Source organism: Leopardus geoffroyi, chromosome C2 (assembly GCF_018350155.1).
Source record: "Leopardus geoffroyi isolate Oge1 chromosome C2, O.geoffroyi_Oge1_pat1.0, whole genome shotgun sequence".
Lineage (NCBI taxonomy): Eukaryota > Metazoa > Chordata > Mammalia > Carnivora > Felidae > Leopardus > Leopardus geoffroyi.
In genome coordinates this window covers 80,517,389-80,535,237 of record NC_059333.1, presented here as the reverse complement: position 1 = coordinate 80,535,237, position 17,849 = coordinate 80,517,389, and the positions used below count along the sequence as shown (strand labels likewise).

The window sequence follows — 17,849 nt, the reverse complement described above, 5'->3', positions numbered from 1 at the left end:
AAGAGTGTATGCCAATATCATTCTTGGAGCTTTTAAAAACTACATGCCCTCTCCACCCCTCAACCTGCAGAATCAGAATTTTCAGAGGTGCGCCTGGACCCTTGTATTTCATAAAGCTCCATTAGATGTGTCCGTTCTGGAGCATTTCTTATTTAAGAGTCCTAAGCCATCACGTTACTAGAGGGACAACATAGGTGTGGGGATAAAGGTACATTCTAACAGATAAAATGCTCTACAATTTGGCTATTCATCTTATCTTTTACTTTTCTACATACAGACACAGACACAGACACTTTCTAAGTTCTCAGTCTAACTGTGTCTCTTCTTTCCATAAGTGGGTCCTTGTCTCTTCCTTACTGTTGAATTATTGAGTTCAAATGCTCTGGCCCATCCAAGCACAACTATTTCAAGCTGCTGTATAGTCTTCTTTTTTGAAGTGATGCCACCTGGTATTTTGTAGTTGTTTTTTTTTTTTTTTATTTTTTTTTTTTTTTTTATTTTTTACACATTTATTTATCTTAGGCACCTGGATGGCTCAGTCGGTTAAGCGTCCGACTTCGGCTCAGGTCATGATCCCACAGTTTGTGAGTTCGGGCCCCACGTCAGGCTCTGGGCTGACAGCTCGGAGCCTGGAGCCTGCTTCGGGTTCTGTGTCTCCCTCTCTCTCTCTGCCCCTCCCCTGCTCATGCTCTGTCTCAAAAATAAATAAAACATTAAAAATATAAAATAAAAACACATTTATTTATCTTACGGGATGGGGGGCAGAGAGAGAATGAGACACAGAATCCGAAGCAGGCTCCAGGCTCCGAGCTGTCAGCACAGAGCCGGATGTGGGGCCGGAACTCACAAACTGCGAGATCATGACCTGAGCCAAAGTCAGATGTCCGACCCACTGAGCCACCCAGGCGCCCCTAGTATTTTGTAGTTTTGATTCATATTTATATCATATTAGTGCATACATCATTTAATATAGTGGGATGGGTATTCCCATTTCATAGATGAAGACATTGAGGTTCAAAGAGCTTAAGTAACTCGGTAAATGTTAGAGGGGGAATGTATACCCTCGTCTTCTTATTTGGAGCCCAAGCTTTTCCCCCACTGACAATTCTTCCCCCAAGAATTGTATCTGAATTTGCACTTATAATTCAAATGTTAACCATTACAAAGTGAACCAGTAAAGGATGGGACCTAGAGAGCCTTTAAAACCTCTTCCGTGGTTTGATGGTTTAATGATTCTAGCACATGTTTGGAAATCTTGATGGCTGACTGAATTCTTTTTTTCTCCCCCAGATATTATGAGCTGAGAGGAGAATGAGTTCGCCTTGTGTGGGACTTGGCTCCTCTCCCAGAGAACAGCCCAGGAGTAGTTCTGCCCTGTGGGGCTTATGCCTGGCTCTCTTCTCTCATCATTGCAAGATTGGTAGGTTTGTCCTTATGGCAGGCAGAAAGGAGGTCACACGTGGGAAGCGCCGGGGTCGTTCCCATGTGTATGGTGGAGGCCAGCTGCCGTTGGCTTTGGGTATTTCCCACCCCTCGGGTCAGTTAGGCTTTTATAAAATCCAAGTGTGATTTTGGTGACATAGCTTTCCTTGACAGAAGACCTTGTTAGGAACAGAGAGGTCTGGGTATCTTTAGGTTTTTTAATTTTTTTAAATGTTTATTAATTTTTGAGAGAGAGAGAGAGAGAGAGAGAGCAGAGGAGGATCAGAGACAGAGAAAGAGGGGACACAGAATCCAGGCTCCAGGCTCTGAGCTGTCAGCGCAGAGCCTGACACGGGGCTCGAACTCTGGAATGGAGAGATCATGACCTGAGCCGAAGTCGGACGCTTAACCGACTGAGCCACCCTGGCGTCCCCCTGGGTATCTTTAAAAAATGGTTATTTTCCTCCTTCCCCTGTTGAAAGCACAAGAAGAATTTTGTCCGTCTTCATAGTGAAGAGACCTCGTGGGGTTCTTGGAGATAGAATTCACGAAAGGATGGGAATCTCTTCTCAGACTGGGCCCTCCTGGATTTTTAATTCTTAAGCTAGTTTTCGTTGAGCCCCCAGCAATTGGCCGATGGCAGTTTCGAGTGTTCTGGCCAGTACTGGTTCCGGCTGTGGTGGCTTCTGCTCCTGGGCTTTTGGCTCTGGTGAGCTGTGATCCTCTGTGTCCCCCTGTTTGTCTCTCCAGTTGTCTGGGTAGCGGTTTGCCCTGCGTCCCCAATTCTCTAGTGAATCTAAGAAGAGTGGTTCGTTTTCAGTTTGTTGAGCTTTTTTCTTGTGAGGATGGCAGCGATGTCTTCTCTGCTCCTTACGTGCCAGAGCAGAAAATGCCTTTGTACACAAAGGAGGGAAGTGAAGAAAAGTTACTTGGGCTCTTTGTCTCGGTTGGGGTTCAGGAAGCACACCCGAGACCAGAGCGTGGTGTAGGTGGTTAATGCGAGAGGCGATCCCCGCGGGCTGGAACAAGTGGGAAAAGTGAGTCGGGGACAGGAGAAAAGCCAGTGAACCGTGTGGCGTTAGCCTGCTGGTTTTCCGGCACTGGTGTGCCGTGTGGGTGGAAGGGTTTAAAGACCCTGCTTTAACATATCTTTATCTTCACCACAGCCTTGGAATAGGGCCTGACTAGTTCTGACTCTGGTTTTAAGGCTGCCTGTAGTGCAAAAGAGGAAGTGCTGTCAAGAATGGGAATGTGGGGGTAGGGGGTGCCTGGGCAGCTCAGTTAAGCAAAGGGCTCTTGATTTCCGCTCAAGTCACGATCTCACGGATTGTGGGCTCGAGCCCCACATTGGGCTCTGCGCTGACCGCCTGGAGACTTGCTTGGGATTCTCTCTCTCCGTGTCTCTCTGCTCCTACCCTGCTAGCATGCGTGCTGTCTCTCCCTCTCTTTCTCTCTCTCTCTCTCTCAACATACATAAATTAATTAAAAAAAAAAAAAAAAAGAATAGGACTCGTGGGCTCTACTTGCAGTGGCTTCTGGGTGGCCTGAGGTTGGTCACCTTCCTCTCTGGGGCTCAGCTTTCTTCAAGCTCACAGAAGATCTTTTCTACTCCTAACATCCAAATGGGTGCCTATGGGGGGACACCCCAGCATCCTGCATGGACCGCGTGAAGCCTGAAGCCAAATACATTTTCACAGAAATTGTGAAGTAAGCTCCCCCTTTGAAAACTTGCGAGTTTTTTAAAAAAATTTTTTTAATGTTTATTTATTTTCGAGAGAGACAGAGACAGAATGCGAGTGGGTTAGGGGCAGAGAGAGAGGGAGGCACAGAATCCGAAGCAGGCTCCAGGCTCCGAGCGGTCAGCACAGAGCCCGACACGGGGCTTGAACTCACGGACCGTGAGATCATGACCGGAGCCGAAGTCGGATGCCCGACTGACTGAGCCACCCAGGCGCCCCGAAAACTTGTGAGGTTTTGAGTTGTTTTGACTTTACATGGTTCTTCTGATTCTTTCTAGGATATTTATTTATTTATTTATTTAGTGTCCTTCTGGTGTGATTTTTGCTCTCTGGAATGGCGTTCTCAGGGGGCCTAGGCCTGGGCCTGAGCAGCAGTTGGTTCTGGGGTTCACACTGCTTTGCTTCTTGGCTCACTTTTTACAGGTAGCTGGCTATCGGGACGGGGCCTGGATGTGAGTCTTCAGGGAGCACTGGCTTCACCCAAGCAGGTCCCAGAGTGGGGCTGGGGCTTACATAACAGCAGGATGACAGTCCTGAATGCATATCTGGAATATCTAGGAATGGATCTATCTAGGAACATATAGTGATAGGAATGCATATCCCTGCCCAGTCTGAATTCTTTTAAAAAAAATTTTTTTTTAGTGTTTATTTATTTTTGAGAGACAGAGAGAGACAGCATGAGCAGGAGAGGGCAGAGAGAGAGAGAGGGAGACACAGAATCTGAAGCAGGCTCCAGGCTCTGAGCTGTCAGCCCAGAGCCCGATGTGGGGCTTGAACTCACAGACCGCAAGATCATGACCTGAGCGGAAGTCGGACGCTCAACCGACTGAGCCACCCAGGCGCCCCATGCCCAGTCTGAATTCTTAAGGGGCTGTTGAGCTCTCTGAGTCCTTATGTGCACATTTATTTGTAGTTTTTTTCATCCTGTATACAATTTAATATATATATATACACACATATATACACGTATATATATGTATACGTATATATATACGTATATATGTATATGTATATATATGTATATACACACACATATACATATACATATCATATTATACATATATATAATAATATATATATTCTATATAATTTAGCTTTGTTTTTATCCTCAACATATTTAGGAAAGGCTTTATGGTAACTTAACAAGGAAACCTGTAATACAGCAACAACAACAAATTGCAAACGCTTCTGTCTGCTTGCTAAGCACTGGTAACTATTTTTCAACTCATTCAATCCTCAGCACAGCCCTGTGAGGTAGGTGGTATTATTATCCCTATCTTTTAGATGCAGAAACCAAGGTACAGAGAAATGAAGGTGCTTCCCCGGGCCTCCAAGGGAGAGAGTGGCGGAACGAGTACCCAAACCCTGGTGGGGTGGCTCTGGTCTGTGCTCTGAGCTGAAGGGACAAGTGGAGAAAAGTGAGACAGGGACGGTGAAGGTATATATCTGTCTTTCCTGATAGCCTGAGAATGAGGACGAGGAGATGACGGTATGTAATAGATGTGTTATTTGTTCTTTTAAAGACAACTGTCTAATTCTGCCTTCCCTGTTCTACGTAGTGGTGAACAGCCATAATCATGCAGCATAGGGGCAGTGGTGTGGAGAACCAACCCCTTCCCTTACGTTCTTCTATGACAATATGATTTCAACACCTTTCCTCCCCTCTAGGCTAATCTTTGGCTGAGAAGCAGTCCTCACTGGACCAACAGTCCTTCCTAGGATATGTCCAGGAGTCCCAGCCCAGAGAGGGCAACCCTCAGAAGAGCAGATTGAAGACCCCCATTTGGATTTCCCCAAATTGCTCCTTCTGCCTTCTGCCTATTCTTCTACCATTAGAAAACCATTCTTTCCTTCTTTTTTTTTTTTTTAATTTTTTTAAAATTTTATTTTATTAGAGAGAGAGAGAATCCCAAGCAATCTCCATGCTCAGTGCAGAGACTGATGTGGGGCTCAAACCCACGACCCTAGGATCACGACCTGAGCCGAAATCAAGAGTCAGATACTCAACTGACTGAGCCACCCAGGTGCCCCTCAACCCCTCCTTTAGACAAGCCCACACTTTCTTGGGATTCAGTGTGGCCTCAGAGAAATGTAAGTCTTCCACTCTGCCACTCATTCAACAAGTGATCCCGGGGTCCAGGAGGTAAAGATATGGCTGGTGTCACCCACAAGCAGGCACCCCAATTCTAGTACTCATTTCTTCTTATTCTGAATCCCCAAAGCAGGAGATATGGACTTAGCTTAGGGGTCATCCAGCCTCATTTTTCCCCAGATTATTCCTTCAAAATTTTCTGTTATCTGTTCTGCATATACCTATAGAGTTTCTGGGAGTCGAAGAGATGCTTAAAATTGAAGTAAAATTATTGTAACATCAGGGGCTACATTTCTAGTTTCTTGTTTCTCTCCTTTGATCAAACCAAATCCTTCCAGCCCCTTCTACCCCCAAGCTCGAGTAACTACAGAAATAAATTATCAAGTGGATGACTGCCATAAAGAGAAAAAGTTGATGCTTAAGGGCTTTCCAGGCTTTTTTTTTTTTTTTAAGTTTATTTATTTATTTTGAGAGAGGGAGTGAGGGTGAGAGCAAGGGGGAGGGGCAAAGGGAGAGAGGAAGACCGAGAATCCCAAGGAAGCTCCGTGCTGTCAGCACAGAGGCTGACAGAGTGCTCGAGCCCATGAACTGTGCTATCATGACCTGAGCTGACATCAAGAGTTGGTTCCCTAACTCACTGAATCATCCAGGTGCCCCTAGGCTGGGAGGGAAGAAGGGGAACATTTTAAAATCTAGAAAGCCAGAGAAGGCTTAGACTGATCCCATTTGGGACACAGTAACCCTAGTGGGGCTTCCAAGGACATGAGGTCCTGCTTGTCTTATCTCTCCCATTTGAGTTTAAACTCCAGAGTTACTGGGTGCATGAGACCAACATTGACCACATGCTCCCACACTACCTTCCCATGTCTGCGTGAGAATGTGAGCATCTGCGGGGGTAGAAGCTGCTTTCTTAGTCAGTGGTATTTATCCCAGAGCCGAGCAAAGTGCTTGGCCTCGTGTAAAAAATAAGAGAAAATTAAAATACTCAGGTAACTTACAAATGCCCCCAGAATCTAGAACAGAGCTCTGTATTCAGATATCTCTTAGAGAGTTCTGTTCACAAACTAGCAAAACTCTGCTGCCCTCTGTCTTCTGAACAAAGACCTGTTCTGTGTACTCAGTCTAAAACGAAACCTAAGAAAATAGCTGACGTGTGTTCCTGACAGAGAAACTGAAACTGATGTTTTTTTTTTTCTCTTTCCCCTCTTGCAAGCCAAATAAAACTGAGTTACTCACCAGGCATGGCTCCCCAGCCTCAGGAGAAGAAAACGGTTTTAGATGTTGGGACATGGGAGCAGATATTTCAAGAACTGATGCAGCAGGAGAAACCCCGGGCCAGATGGACCCTGAAGTTGGATAAGAATCTCGATCCAAACTGCCTTGCAGAAGGGTGGAAGCAATACGAGCTGAAAGGATTCGGCAGGTGAGTGAGAGTTTGCCTTTCAGTGGGCATTCTTGGACGAAGAGGCCAGCTTAGCCTCAGCAGCATCCTTGGGTTCCTTCCAGAGCATGTTAAAGGAACAAAGGTCACCAGGATCTCCCTTTGCACAGTGTTCTTTAGTATGTAAATGCCTCCATTTTGTTTAACGCAGGAAGTTTCTTCTTTTACTAGGCTTCCTCCCTTAACCTGAGTGGAAACCACAAATGGGATGCTAGGGTTCCCCGGGGTGGCTCAGTTAAGCATCCAACTTTGCCTTAGGTCACGATCTCAGGGTTTGTGAGTTTGAGCCCCTCGTCAGGCTCTGGAGCCTGGAGTCTGCTTCGGATTCTGTGTCTCCGTCTCTCTCTGCCCCTCCCACACTTGCGCTCTGTTTCTCTCTTTCCATCTCTCTCAAAAAATGAATAAACATTACAAAAAATGTTTTAAATCTCACTGGCAGGGGGCAGAAGGACCCCTCTCCGTGAGACAACCAGAGATATTTTACTAGCAAAGAGGCAAACGTGGGGCCACATAGGATAGAAGCTATGGTGGCTCACAGGAAAAAGTTTTGTTAAAAACACAATCCCTTTCATCCTTTTTTTTTTTTTTTTAATGTTTATTCATTCATTCTGAGAGAGAGAGAGAGAGAGAGAGAGAGAACCCCAAGCAGGCCCTGAGTTGTTAGCGCAGAGCCTGACGGGGGCTTGAACCCACGAACTGTGAGATCATGACCTGAGCCAAAATCAAGAGTTGGACACTTAACTGGCTAAGCCGCCCTGGCGCCCACCCCTCTCATTCTTATTTGGCAATGTGTCAATATCATATGGACTTTTTCAAACTGGAAGAGATCTCCGAGACTGAGGCCAGGCAGGCCTACCTGCTTCGGTTCAGCAATCACCTGAAGGCACATGGCCTTGTTCCTTTTATCTGCAGGTTCCAGTGCTCCTCATGCCAGCGGAGTTGGGCTTCTGCTCAAGTGCATATCCTATGTCACATGCACCTGGAGTCCCACAAGTCCCAGGGTCAGGTGATTATGCGCCTCTTTGCTCAGAGGTGCAAGAAGTGTTCCTGGTCTCGATTTGAGAACCCTGAGTTCTCCCCAGAGAGTACCATGAGGATTCTGAAAAACGTGGTGCTGCGTATCCTGAAGAAATTCTATGACTTTAAGAAGCTTTCAGAGCTACCGATCATTCGGGAGGTGCCTTTGGATGGGTCCCATGACACGAACAATTGTGAAGGTTGCTCTCTGGGCTTCTGCTTACTGAGATTGCGAAACAACACGACGGAGCCATCAGTATCCCCATTCTCTCCCACTGGTTCCTCATCTCCCACTGGTGATGTGTTCGGCCAAAGCCAGTGGAATGGGTATTATTATGTCTATAAGGCATCAGGGCCCAGCCACACCACTGCTGAGCCCAAAGGGGAGACCAGCAGGCAGCTCACCCCAAGTTCCGACAGGCAGGCTGCACAGGGAAATTTACAATCCACACGGGGGACAGCACCACAGGCCCCCTGCAGGACATACTCTGAGGTTGTCAGGAGGGTAGGACAACAGTCCACACAGCAGGCATGCTCACAAGCCACACAAGGGGCCGGTGTGCAGGCCACACGGGGGACAGACCCAAAGACCACGTTGAGGGCAATCCCAAAGGCTACATCAGGGTCAGACACTCAGACTACAGGGAGAACAGTCCCCTCTAGGTCAAACCTACAGCTCACGTGGACAGACTCCGTGGCTACACATGGGTTTTCGGCCTCCAGTGGAACTCAAGCTGCCTGGAGAAGTTCACCCAGAAATGTTCCAAACAGCTATCCCATATACGCTCCGTTAGTGCAACGAGATTACTTCGTTGATGAGGAGAGATTGAACCTGTTCTACTTTCTCTGCTGTATTTGTATCATTGTCGTTTTCATAGCCAAATGGTTAGAAGAAGGAAGATGGCGATAAGCTTGTCTTCTTTTGTCTCAGTTCCACGGTAATCAATGAACTGGTTGCCATTTTAGTACGACACAGAACATGCTTTCAGACCGTGCAGGGTCAAGTTTGTAAGAATAAACACTAGTTTCCTAGATCTCCTTAGCAGATAGTCTAAAACATAACCTAGCAGATAATGGACCCAATAATAAATATTTGATGACTCACTAAAAGCTCTTCATTCATTCATCCACTCATTCATTTATCGGTATCTATAGATATCGATAGATGCCACATCTTGACAAGAACTGAGGGTCATGAATGTTATCAGAAAGTTATTGTGGTAGGCAGAATAATGACCCCCCCAAACTTATCCATGTCCTAGTTCCCAGAACGTGTGCATATGCCACAGGCAAAAAGGACTTTGCAGGTGTGATTACTTTAAAGATCTTGAGGGGCACCTGGGTGGCTCAGCCGGTTGAGCGTCCGACTTCAGCTCAGGTCATGATCTCACAGCTCGTGAGTTCCAGCCCCGCGTCGGGCTCTGTGCTGACAGCTCGGAGCCCAGAGCCCGCTTCAGATTCTGTGTCTCCCTCTCTCTCTGCCCCTAACCCCCTCACATTCTGTCTCTGTCTCTCTGAAACATAAATAAACATTAAAAAAATTTTTTTTTAAAGATCTTGAGATGAGGCGCCTATCCTGCATTATCTGCATGGGCCCAACGTAATCACAATGGTCCTTACAGAAGGGAGGCAAGAATGTCAAAGTGAGAAAAAAGGAGATTTAACGATGGCAGGAGAGCTTGCAGTGATGGGCTTTGAAGATGGAGGAAGTAGCCATGAGCCAAGGAATGCAGGCAGCTCTAGAAGCTCATAAAGACAAAGGAACAGATGTTCCCCCAGAGCTTCCAGAGGGAACCAGCTCTGCGGACGCACGACTTCAGCCCGGTGAGACTGATTTTAGACTTTGGACCTCCAGAAGTCTATGATAATAAATTTGCGTTGCTTTAAGTCACTACATTTGTGGTCATTTGTTATAGCTGTAATAGGAAAGTAATACAGCTATCAAGATCACTCCAAGGATCAGGCAATTATGTTTTAGGTATGCTTCCATTGAAACAACAATTAAAAGAGCATTTTGTAGATTAGAAATATCCATAGGCCGATCCCCTCTTGTTCTTCCTCCTCCCCTAGTTAAATCTACCCAAATGCCCCCGTCCAGAAGAGACTCCCTTTGATCTGATGACCCCTGGAGCTATCCTGTTCTCTCCCTTCTTCCAGCACTGGATGAGGAAGCACGGAAGAGCTTGCCAATCCTGAAACCTGGGCCTCAGTTTCCCCATCTATAAAACAGGCTAATGTCTTCCAGTGAAACATGGTAGATTGAACACGTGCATTTCCCTCTGAGCTTTCTTGAAATCTTACTGAGTGATGGTGAAAGGGGGCGGGAGGGGGGGGAAGGCATCAGCACACAAGGGTAAAGAGAATGGGTAGAAGCCAACAAACCGAGGGACCAGTGATAGGTCACTGACTTGGCAGAGTAGGGAGATCCGGAATAGAAATCAGGCGAGGGAAAACTGAGGCGCAAAGCAATTCATGTGGCACAATTTCAGAAAAGTTCAAAACCGGAGGCCACAGCCACGCTGAAGGAAGCTGCTGGGGACGTGGAAGCCGGGGGATTGGCTGAAGGCGTTTACAGCACGTTTCTTTCCTCCAGCCCTCTGCAGCCCAGTCACCACTCTTAACTGACTCCAGGTTTATTCTCTGAAGACATTGACTTAGAGGGACTCTGGACTCAGGGACTTGGGTGATGTTATGGGACAGAGTGCCACCCAGCAATCAGAAAGGTAGTCAAAGTCTATACACTGACTATGGGAGTCCCTTACCCACTCCCAAACCTAGGAACCATGCCAGGCTTATATCCTACGCACCCGCCCCTCAAATACACAGGAAAGTGGATGGGTCCTCTTTGGGAAAACCTATCAGCTCAAGAGAAGAAACAATACATATCTATGAAAAAGGGTGGTGGTGGTGGGGGGAGGCTGTGGTGATGAGTTTCATCTCGTGGAATGACTAGCCAAAGTAGCTCCAGAGTAAATCCACCAGATGCAAGAGCCCTGCAGAGGGTCGGACACCTCATGTGGACAGATTGCCGAGGGCTTATCAAATATTTGATATGTGTGAAGGGAAATACCAACTGTGAAGGCGAAGAAGAAAATCAAATTTAAAAAAAAAGTGAGGAGTCAGAGAAAACGGATAATTTAAAGATAAGAAAACAAACCAAAACCTATTTCAAAATGATTATTTATGCCTCAGAGGGACAAGAGAGGGTATCATCTTCACGAAACATGAATTAGACCGATTCTCTGCAGCACTCTCAGGTGAGGCAGTTATCTCTGGCTGGGGGTGAGTCTTTGGGGGGAATCTCAGCTACAAGTCTTATGCAGGCAATGCTCCTGAAAGCTGGAGGAATGAACACCCTGGTCCTGAAGGCCGGGCTCTGGCCAGGGGACCACAGCCTCCACGACAGGCAATATTTTGCACCACTCCAATCCACTTGCTTGGTCTAAAATGCTCCCTGAATCCTCCAGGATTTTTTTCCTGAAGAAACGTATAAGAGGAAAGATAGCGAGCAAACTAAGCCCCATCACTGCATCTGTCTTGGGATGGCAACTATCTCCCTTTACTACTCATTCTCCATTCCCCTTACCTGGGCACCTCTGCCATTCGGGTGGTTTACCTGCTCAGCCTATCCAGACCTTCATCTTGGCGGTGTGGACCCTTTCTCACAAGGCCTTTCTCAGTTGTGGTTTCTGCATTTGTCCATCCACTGTCAAAAATACCAAGTACCAAAAGAGGAAAGTACCAAGAGAGGCAACAGCGGATCACTTGGGTGCCAAATATATTCTTCCTGGGCACCCCCCTCCTCGCGTCCTATTTTCCTCTGATGATCAGGAGAGTGACACTTTCTTGCCTGCTGTTCTCTTGGCAAAAAAGTCTGAGACGACCAGCCTTCGCTGGTCATGCAGTTCTTGCCGCAGTCCCTAATGGGAGCAGTCCCCACCCGGGGTGGCCAGACCTGCAGAGCCTTGGGTTGTGGATGATGGGACACCTGAAAATGGCGCCTGATTTAATGTGAGTGATGGGAAACAAGGTCGCTCCTACTTCCATCTCTTGATTTCCAGATCCATATGATCTACCACTGGGACCACACACACAATGGTCATTGATTCAGAACGTGTACTACTCCGCCCCGGTGGACGGTGACTCATCTTTGCAAGGCAGCATCTCCAAGCAGCATTACATCCACCTCTTTAAGGGGCTGTATCATTGATCCGTACCTCAGGCTGGCCGCTTCTGGGTGGTGTTGTATTTGAGAAAACCAGGAAACTGCATGGCCTTATCACCTCTGCTATAACTCTTTTGCTCCACATTTGGTCATTTCTCTAACGTGATAATATGTGATGTGTTAGTTTGCTAGGGCTGTGGGAAAGAATCCGTTCCATGCCTCTCACCCAGAGTCCCGTGGATTGCTGGCAATCTTTGGGGTTCCTCAGCTTGTAGCAGCATCACTTTGCTCTCTCCTTTTACTTTCACGAGGTGTTCTTCACATGTGCATTTCTGTGTCCAATTTTCCCCTTTATTTTTCTAAATAAAAAAAAAAAAATCTTTGTTTTTGAGAGAGAGAGAGCAAGGGAGGAAGAGAGAGAGAGGGAGACACAGAATCCGAAGCAGGCTCCAGGCTCTGAGTTGTCAGCACAGAGCCCAAGGCGGGGCTCGAACCCACAAACGGTGATTTCATGACCTGAGCCGAAGTCGGACGCTTAACCGACTGAGCCACCCAGGTGGTCCCCCCCCCCCTTTTTTTTTTATAAGGACGCCAGTATGATTTTATCCTAACTAATTACCACCACATAATTGAACTAAACTACTAGTGAACCAAGACTGGCCTTTACCTTCTTCTGTTGACTGGTCTTAAGTAACAACCTCTTCCTGACCATGTGATCAGCTGTGAGCTGAGGGAAAGGCGTGAGTGCACCAGTGGAGGCTGACCTGGGGGCTGGGCCTCCAGGTCACCCAGCTGTTTTGTTTTCTCCATCCCTGACTTCTGTTCAATCCCGGGCCGTGTCACTTCCATATTCTGATGTATTGTGCTGGGCCTGCTCAACCTTATGACTAAACGAGCCTTTCAGAATCTGGCTCACAATGGGCATCTCTGGCCCCATTACATTTTGATATCTCACGATCAGGAGTCTTACCTCTATGAGGCCAAGTGGTTTGTAGAAGTTGGTTTCTGAATGGTGTGTAAGTCTCTAATGCGGATGGGCACCCTGGTACCAAAGGGTCAGCCGGGTCACATGGCCCACGTGGCTGGGCCACTTGCATTGCATTGTGCTTCCTTTTAGAGGTGTGAGGACCTGTGCTTCCTTTTAGAGGTGTGAGGGTCAAGATGCTATAATTTGACCTTCCCTTTGGAAGCGCTATCCTGCTATGCTCCAAACTACTGTGCCCCTAAAATCTTTACTGATATGGCAGGGAACCTTTGTAGGATTCTGTAGGACCCCCACCCTCTGAAGTGTGAGGTCTCCGATGCACTTGCCACTTCTTACTCCTCTTGTCTGATTAAAATGGTATCGTTGATGGAGTAAACCAATGTGACGTTCTGCAGAAAGTCCAGATGGTTCAGGCTCTGCAGATTGTATCATGACCGAGGATGAGAGAGAAAACATGGTCCTGGGACAAAAGCGTAAACGTAAGCTGCTATACTCTCTGTATGAAAAGTACGGCGTCAGTCCTCCAGGATTTGACTGGCTTCTATAGGAGCTAGACCAGGGAATTAATTGAGAATCGGCTGGAGATCACCACCTCTGTGTCTTTTAGGTCTGAAGGGTGGCTCTAATCTCTGCCATTCTCCGTGAGACATGATAGTTTTGGCTTTTATGGTACTGTATCATGGTTTTTTGAAAGAGAAATCTTCAGCTATTCTCATTACAGTAGCTCTTACCCAGAGGAAAAAGAACCAAAGAAGGGTTCTACTTCCACTGCATGCGTGCATTCCAATTATCCATTCAGGGACTGGCCAAATGCACTGGGTGAGCCCATGGATTCACTGTATTCATCATGAGCCTGACGTGAGTCAGGACTCAGCTTATAACGTGGCCCCCAGATACTTCTACTCAAACAGCAGTCCATGATTTGTTTCAGATCCCTGGGGATCAATATCAATTCAGATCCTGAACCTAAAAGCCCTCAATATGTCTAGATATTCCCCTTTCCCCAGCATACAGTTACCCAAATAAATGGCCATACATCTGTTTGAGGAAGGACCGGGGACTTTTGCCTCATTCTTTCCCCTTGGGAACCAGCCTCTCTGTCAGCTAATGAGTTATGGGTCTGAAAAGTGGCTCCGATCTTACTAAATAAGCGTTCTAATTTTTTTTTTTTTAACTTTATTGGTTCAGCTTCCCTCATATTCCTGATCATCCATTTGTGGTTTCTTTTGATTGTATAAATTGAGAAATATTCTTAGTGGCTGCCTACCTGTTTATCGTCTACATAAAAAATAGGAAATAGATACAACTAGTATATTGGTACAGAAGGCCCAATATCCAAACAATAGGAGCTCCAGAGAGAGAAAACAGAAAATGAAAAAACAAAACAAAACCCTTAAAAGCCTTTCTTAGAATAAAAGGACAGGACTTCCTGCTTGAGAGGGTCCCCGAGGGGCCACCTACGCAATGAATGGACAAGGGTCACATCTAGACATACTATTACGAAATTTCTAACACCAGATATAAAAAAGACTCTAAAAGTTCTGGAAAGAAAAACAAGACAAAAAAAAAAACCAAAAAAACAAAAAAACAAAGACAACATGCAAAGGGCCTAGACCTGTAATTACATTGGCCTTCCAACATCTCAATGTGTCTCAGAGGCATTCATGCTTTTGTGTATTTGCAGATGTCATTTTCTGATTCGGTAATGGCTCTTTCTTCTTTTTCTCAAACTTGTTTTGGTCTCTGTTTTTTGTGTGAAAGGATTTCCTCAAACATCTGGTAGTCCTTGGCTCTCCATCCAAGTTCAAATACAAGACACTAGAAAATGGACTGGCATAGGGTATGCTGGAAGACAATGGAACGAAGCCTTCAAAATTCTGAGGGAAAAAAGTGACTTCCAACATAGTATCTCATACCCAACCAAAACGTAGTCAAATGTAGGTACGGAATAAACCTCATTTTCAGTCACGCAAGGGGTCATATTTTTACCTCCTTTCCTGCCGCAGATCCATTTTCAGGAAGCCCCTAGAGGATATTCCTTCCCTCTTTCCTCTCCCCACCGCAGTGTAGAGTGAACATCCGGAGTCCAGTCAGTAGGGGCTCCCATACCGCACAGGAACTGGGTGAGCTCCCAGAATGCTGGAGAAGCCAGCTCCCAGAATACTGACTCCCAGCTGGCCTAAAAAGACAAATCCACATTGGAGCTGGCTGACAGAGGGCTCCAGGAGGGCATGCTTCTAAGGGGAACATGGAGGAAACTGAGAGGCTCCCTCAGGCACCTGCAGGTGTGGAAGTATGCAGGTTCACACTTCCAACAGAGTATGGAGATGAGGTAGACAGGAACACGGAAAATCCACGCAGAGAAACAGAAAATGAAGACCAAAGGGATCATTGATGGCAGAGCGAACAAAAACGGTTGCACAAGAAAGTAAATGCAATGAGACCATATGGCTTAGCCACGAGAGCATTCAAACAGTCCTAATGTCAAATATCATGCCTGAAGGGTACTTTAACAAAAAATTAGGACTTAAAAGCAGAGGGGCTGAGGGTATATACGACCGCGAAATCTGTATCTTGATGGTAGGAAACCCGTGCATGGTTTTGAAAAATCGAGAAGCAGAAAACGTGGAGTTTAAAGACCAGAGACAAAGGTCATTGTTTCTAGGAAGGAAAATGGAAGCAGGGGGGCGGGGAAGGGCGGACTTTTGTAATGGACGTTACAGGACACTCCGCTTTTCTTGCAGCGGTGTATACATTTGGCTGTCCCCAAAATTAACATGAAACACCACTTTTGACGCATCTGATTAGATGTCCAAGCTCCTCCAAGTTTCCCCATTCTGAGCTGCTGGCTGCTTACTCTCATAGGCCTGTGCCCTTGGCTTTTCTCACATCCGGGCTCTTCTTCTTTTCTCCCACTCCTCCTCTGGCCACAAGGCAGACTCTGTGGGAATGCGGCCGGAGGGAGGTTTTCTAGGCGAAAGCCCCAGGCTAACGCCGGCGGTGGGAGGCTCCCGTGCGGACAGGGGAGAGCCCTGGCTGCAGAGAACTTTAAATCGGTGATCACACCCGTGAAACGTGGTCTGCTGTTTAACCTCACTCGCGCCGCCAATTCTGAATTTCAGTGGCAAAATACTCCCCGAAAATAGTATTTTGGTGGCCTCCATTTTAGAACAAATTGCTGCGGTTACGGTGTGACCTTTAATATTATGTTTGTAAGCGTGGCTGCCGCCGATAAATCACTGCGGACAGACCCCCACCGAATAGCTCCTGGAAGTGACTGCAGAAAATTCCGGCAGGGGCGGGGACGGGGGCGGGAGAGACCGGCCCCCCGGGCGGACCTGGTGCGGGTCTCGGGCGCGCCACCGCCCAGAATCGCGACCCCAGGCGGCAGGTCTGAGCGGGGCGGCCCCCGCCCGCCAGCCGCGGAGGGACCGCCAGGTGGCCGGGACGGTGCCGAGACCTGCGCGCGGGGCGCCTCCGCTGTCCCCGCTTCGTGCCCGTGCCGCGCGGCGGCGACCCGCACCCAAAGCGGCGCGGGACCAAATCGCCCTCCCGCTGTGCTAGGTCTGGCTCGGGAGAGAAAGGCCCGCGGCGCAGGGGGTGCCCGGGCAGCCAAGGCCGCGGGGCGGGAGTGGGGCTGGGCGCCCTCGGGCGGGGGCCTGGGACCGAGGGGAAGGGGAAGGCTGGGCGGGGGCGAGATGAACACCCCTTCTGTCCTGCTCCTTCTTCTGCGCTTCCTCTCTCCCTGCTTGTGGTTGGGGGCGAAGCCACTCCGGCCTTTCATTTAGCTTTTTTTTTTTTCTTGCTAAGGATGTGGTCCTGGAGACAATTTGTACCTGAGTTTTGTAAAGGGATGTGCGATCTATTTGGAGTTGGCTTTCCTCTCAGAGACACAAATATTCCTTCGCCCAGAGTATTTGGAGAAACTTCTTTTTAAACTGGAGTAGATGATCCCTAAGCTCTCTTATAAAGGAAGAAGGGTGCTTTTTCATTTCATTCAGGGTGTTAAATAATACATCATTGTTTTCAAATTAGATTTCCAGGATAACTATACCCAAGCACTTGATGCTCGTGTTTCTATGGGATCTTGTGTAACCACTAGGTATCCAATAAATATTATGTGATTTGGCCTTTCCTTAAGCCCAAATTTCTTCTGTCCCCCAGCCCCCGCCTCTCCCCACTGTCCCCAGCCCCACCTTAAACTGTTTAGTCCAAGAGCCCTGAAGGCCCAGGATGTGGCTGGCCTTCAGGAAAGCATGACTCCATCCCCAAGCTGAGGAATTAACTGGAATCCTGAAATCAAGCATGGGGATGTTCCTGGAGGGAAGGAACGTGTGCAGAGAAATTCAGCAGCACCTCGCCAAGCCATGAGTGTTATCAGTCAGGCCTGGCAGCCAAGCTGGAATCAGAAACAAAAATATTTATTTTAAGAACACTGTGAGCACCGAGCTGATTCTGAGGCAAACAGATCTGACCCGAGGAGGCTCAGCAAAACAAAACAAAACAAAACAAAACAAAACAAAAACACCCTCCTTTTAACAAATCAGTCATCCCCTGAAATGGAAGAGTTTTTCTGTGTGTTGGATAGTCCGGGGCCAAAATCTGTGGATTTCAAGGAACACTAAATGCATCCAGTGGTCTCCTTGACCCAGCTTTCATATTCTCTGACCCATCTCCCCTTCACATCTTCATTCCCATGAAGTCAGGGCACTTTCAGCTGGAGTATGATGGCTAAACATCCTCTGGCCAAGAAGGCAGAGGGAGAGAAGCCTCTGGAGGTTTGGAAGGACAGATTCATCAGATGTCAGACCAGGAAACAGGTTTCCAGAGCAATCCTGACCCGCCCCTTCGCAGCAGTGGGAATGGGGGGTGTCGCTGTTTGACCTCTGTTGCCTCGAGTGGCAGCCAAAAGGTACCAGCTTCCACTTTAGGATGTCATTTGACATTTGAGTGTTTAGGTGAACACTCGGGGGAAGACGCCTTACCAT

General features: G+C 47.4%; 1 protein-coding gene and 1 long non-coding RNA gene across 2 annotated transcripts; one reads left to right on the top strand and one right to left on the bottom strand.

Annotated features, from left to right (window-relative positions):
• The first annotated feature begins 6,377 nt into the window (after nt 1–6,377).
• Nucleotides 6,378–9,602, top strand: RTP4 (receptor transporter protein 4). The gene is made up of 2 exons (XM_045502630.1): nt 6,378–6,676; nt 7,607–9,602. Exons 1-2 carry the CDS (start codon nt 6,495–6,497, stop codon nt 8,619–8,621), a joined length of 1,197 nt encoding a protein of 398 aa, XP_045358586.1. The 5' UTR covers nt 6,378–6,494; the 3' UTR covers nt 8,622–9,602.
• A 4,861-nt stretch (nt 9,603–14,463) lies between these two features.
• LOC123611112 lies at nt 14,464–15,854 on the bottom strand. The gene is made up of 2 exons (XR_006718442.1): nt 14,851–15,854; nt 14,464–14,706 (listed from the first exon to the last, which is right to left on the bottom strand). It is a non-coding gene; the product is annotated as an uncharacterized LOC123611112 (long non-coding RNA).
• Nucleotides 15,855–17,849: the final 1,995 nt, after the last annotated feature.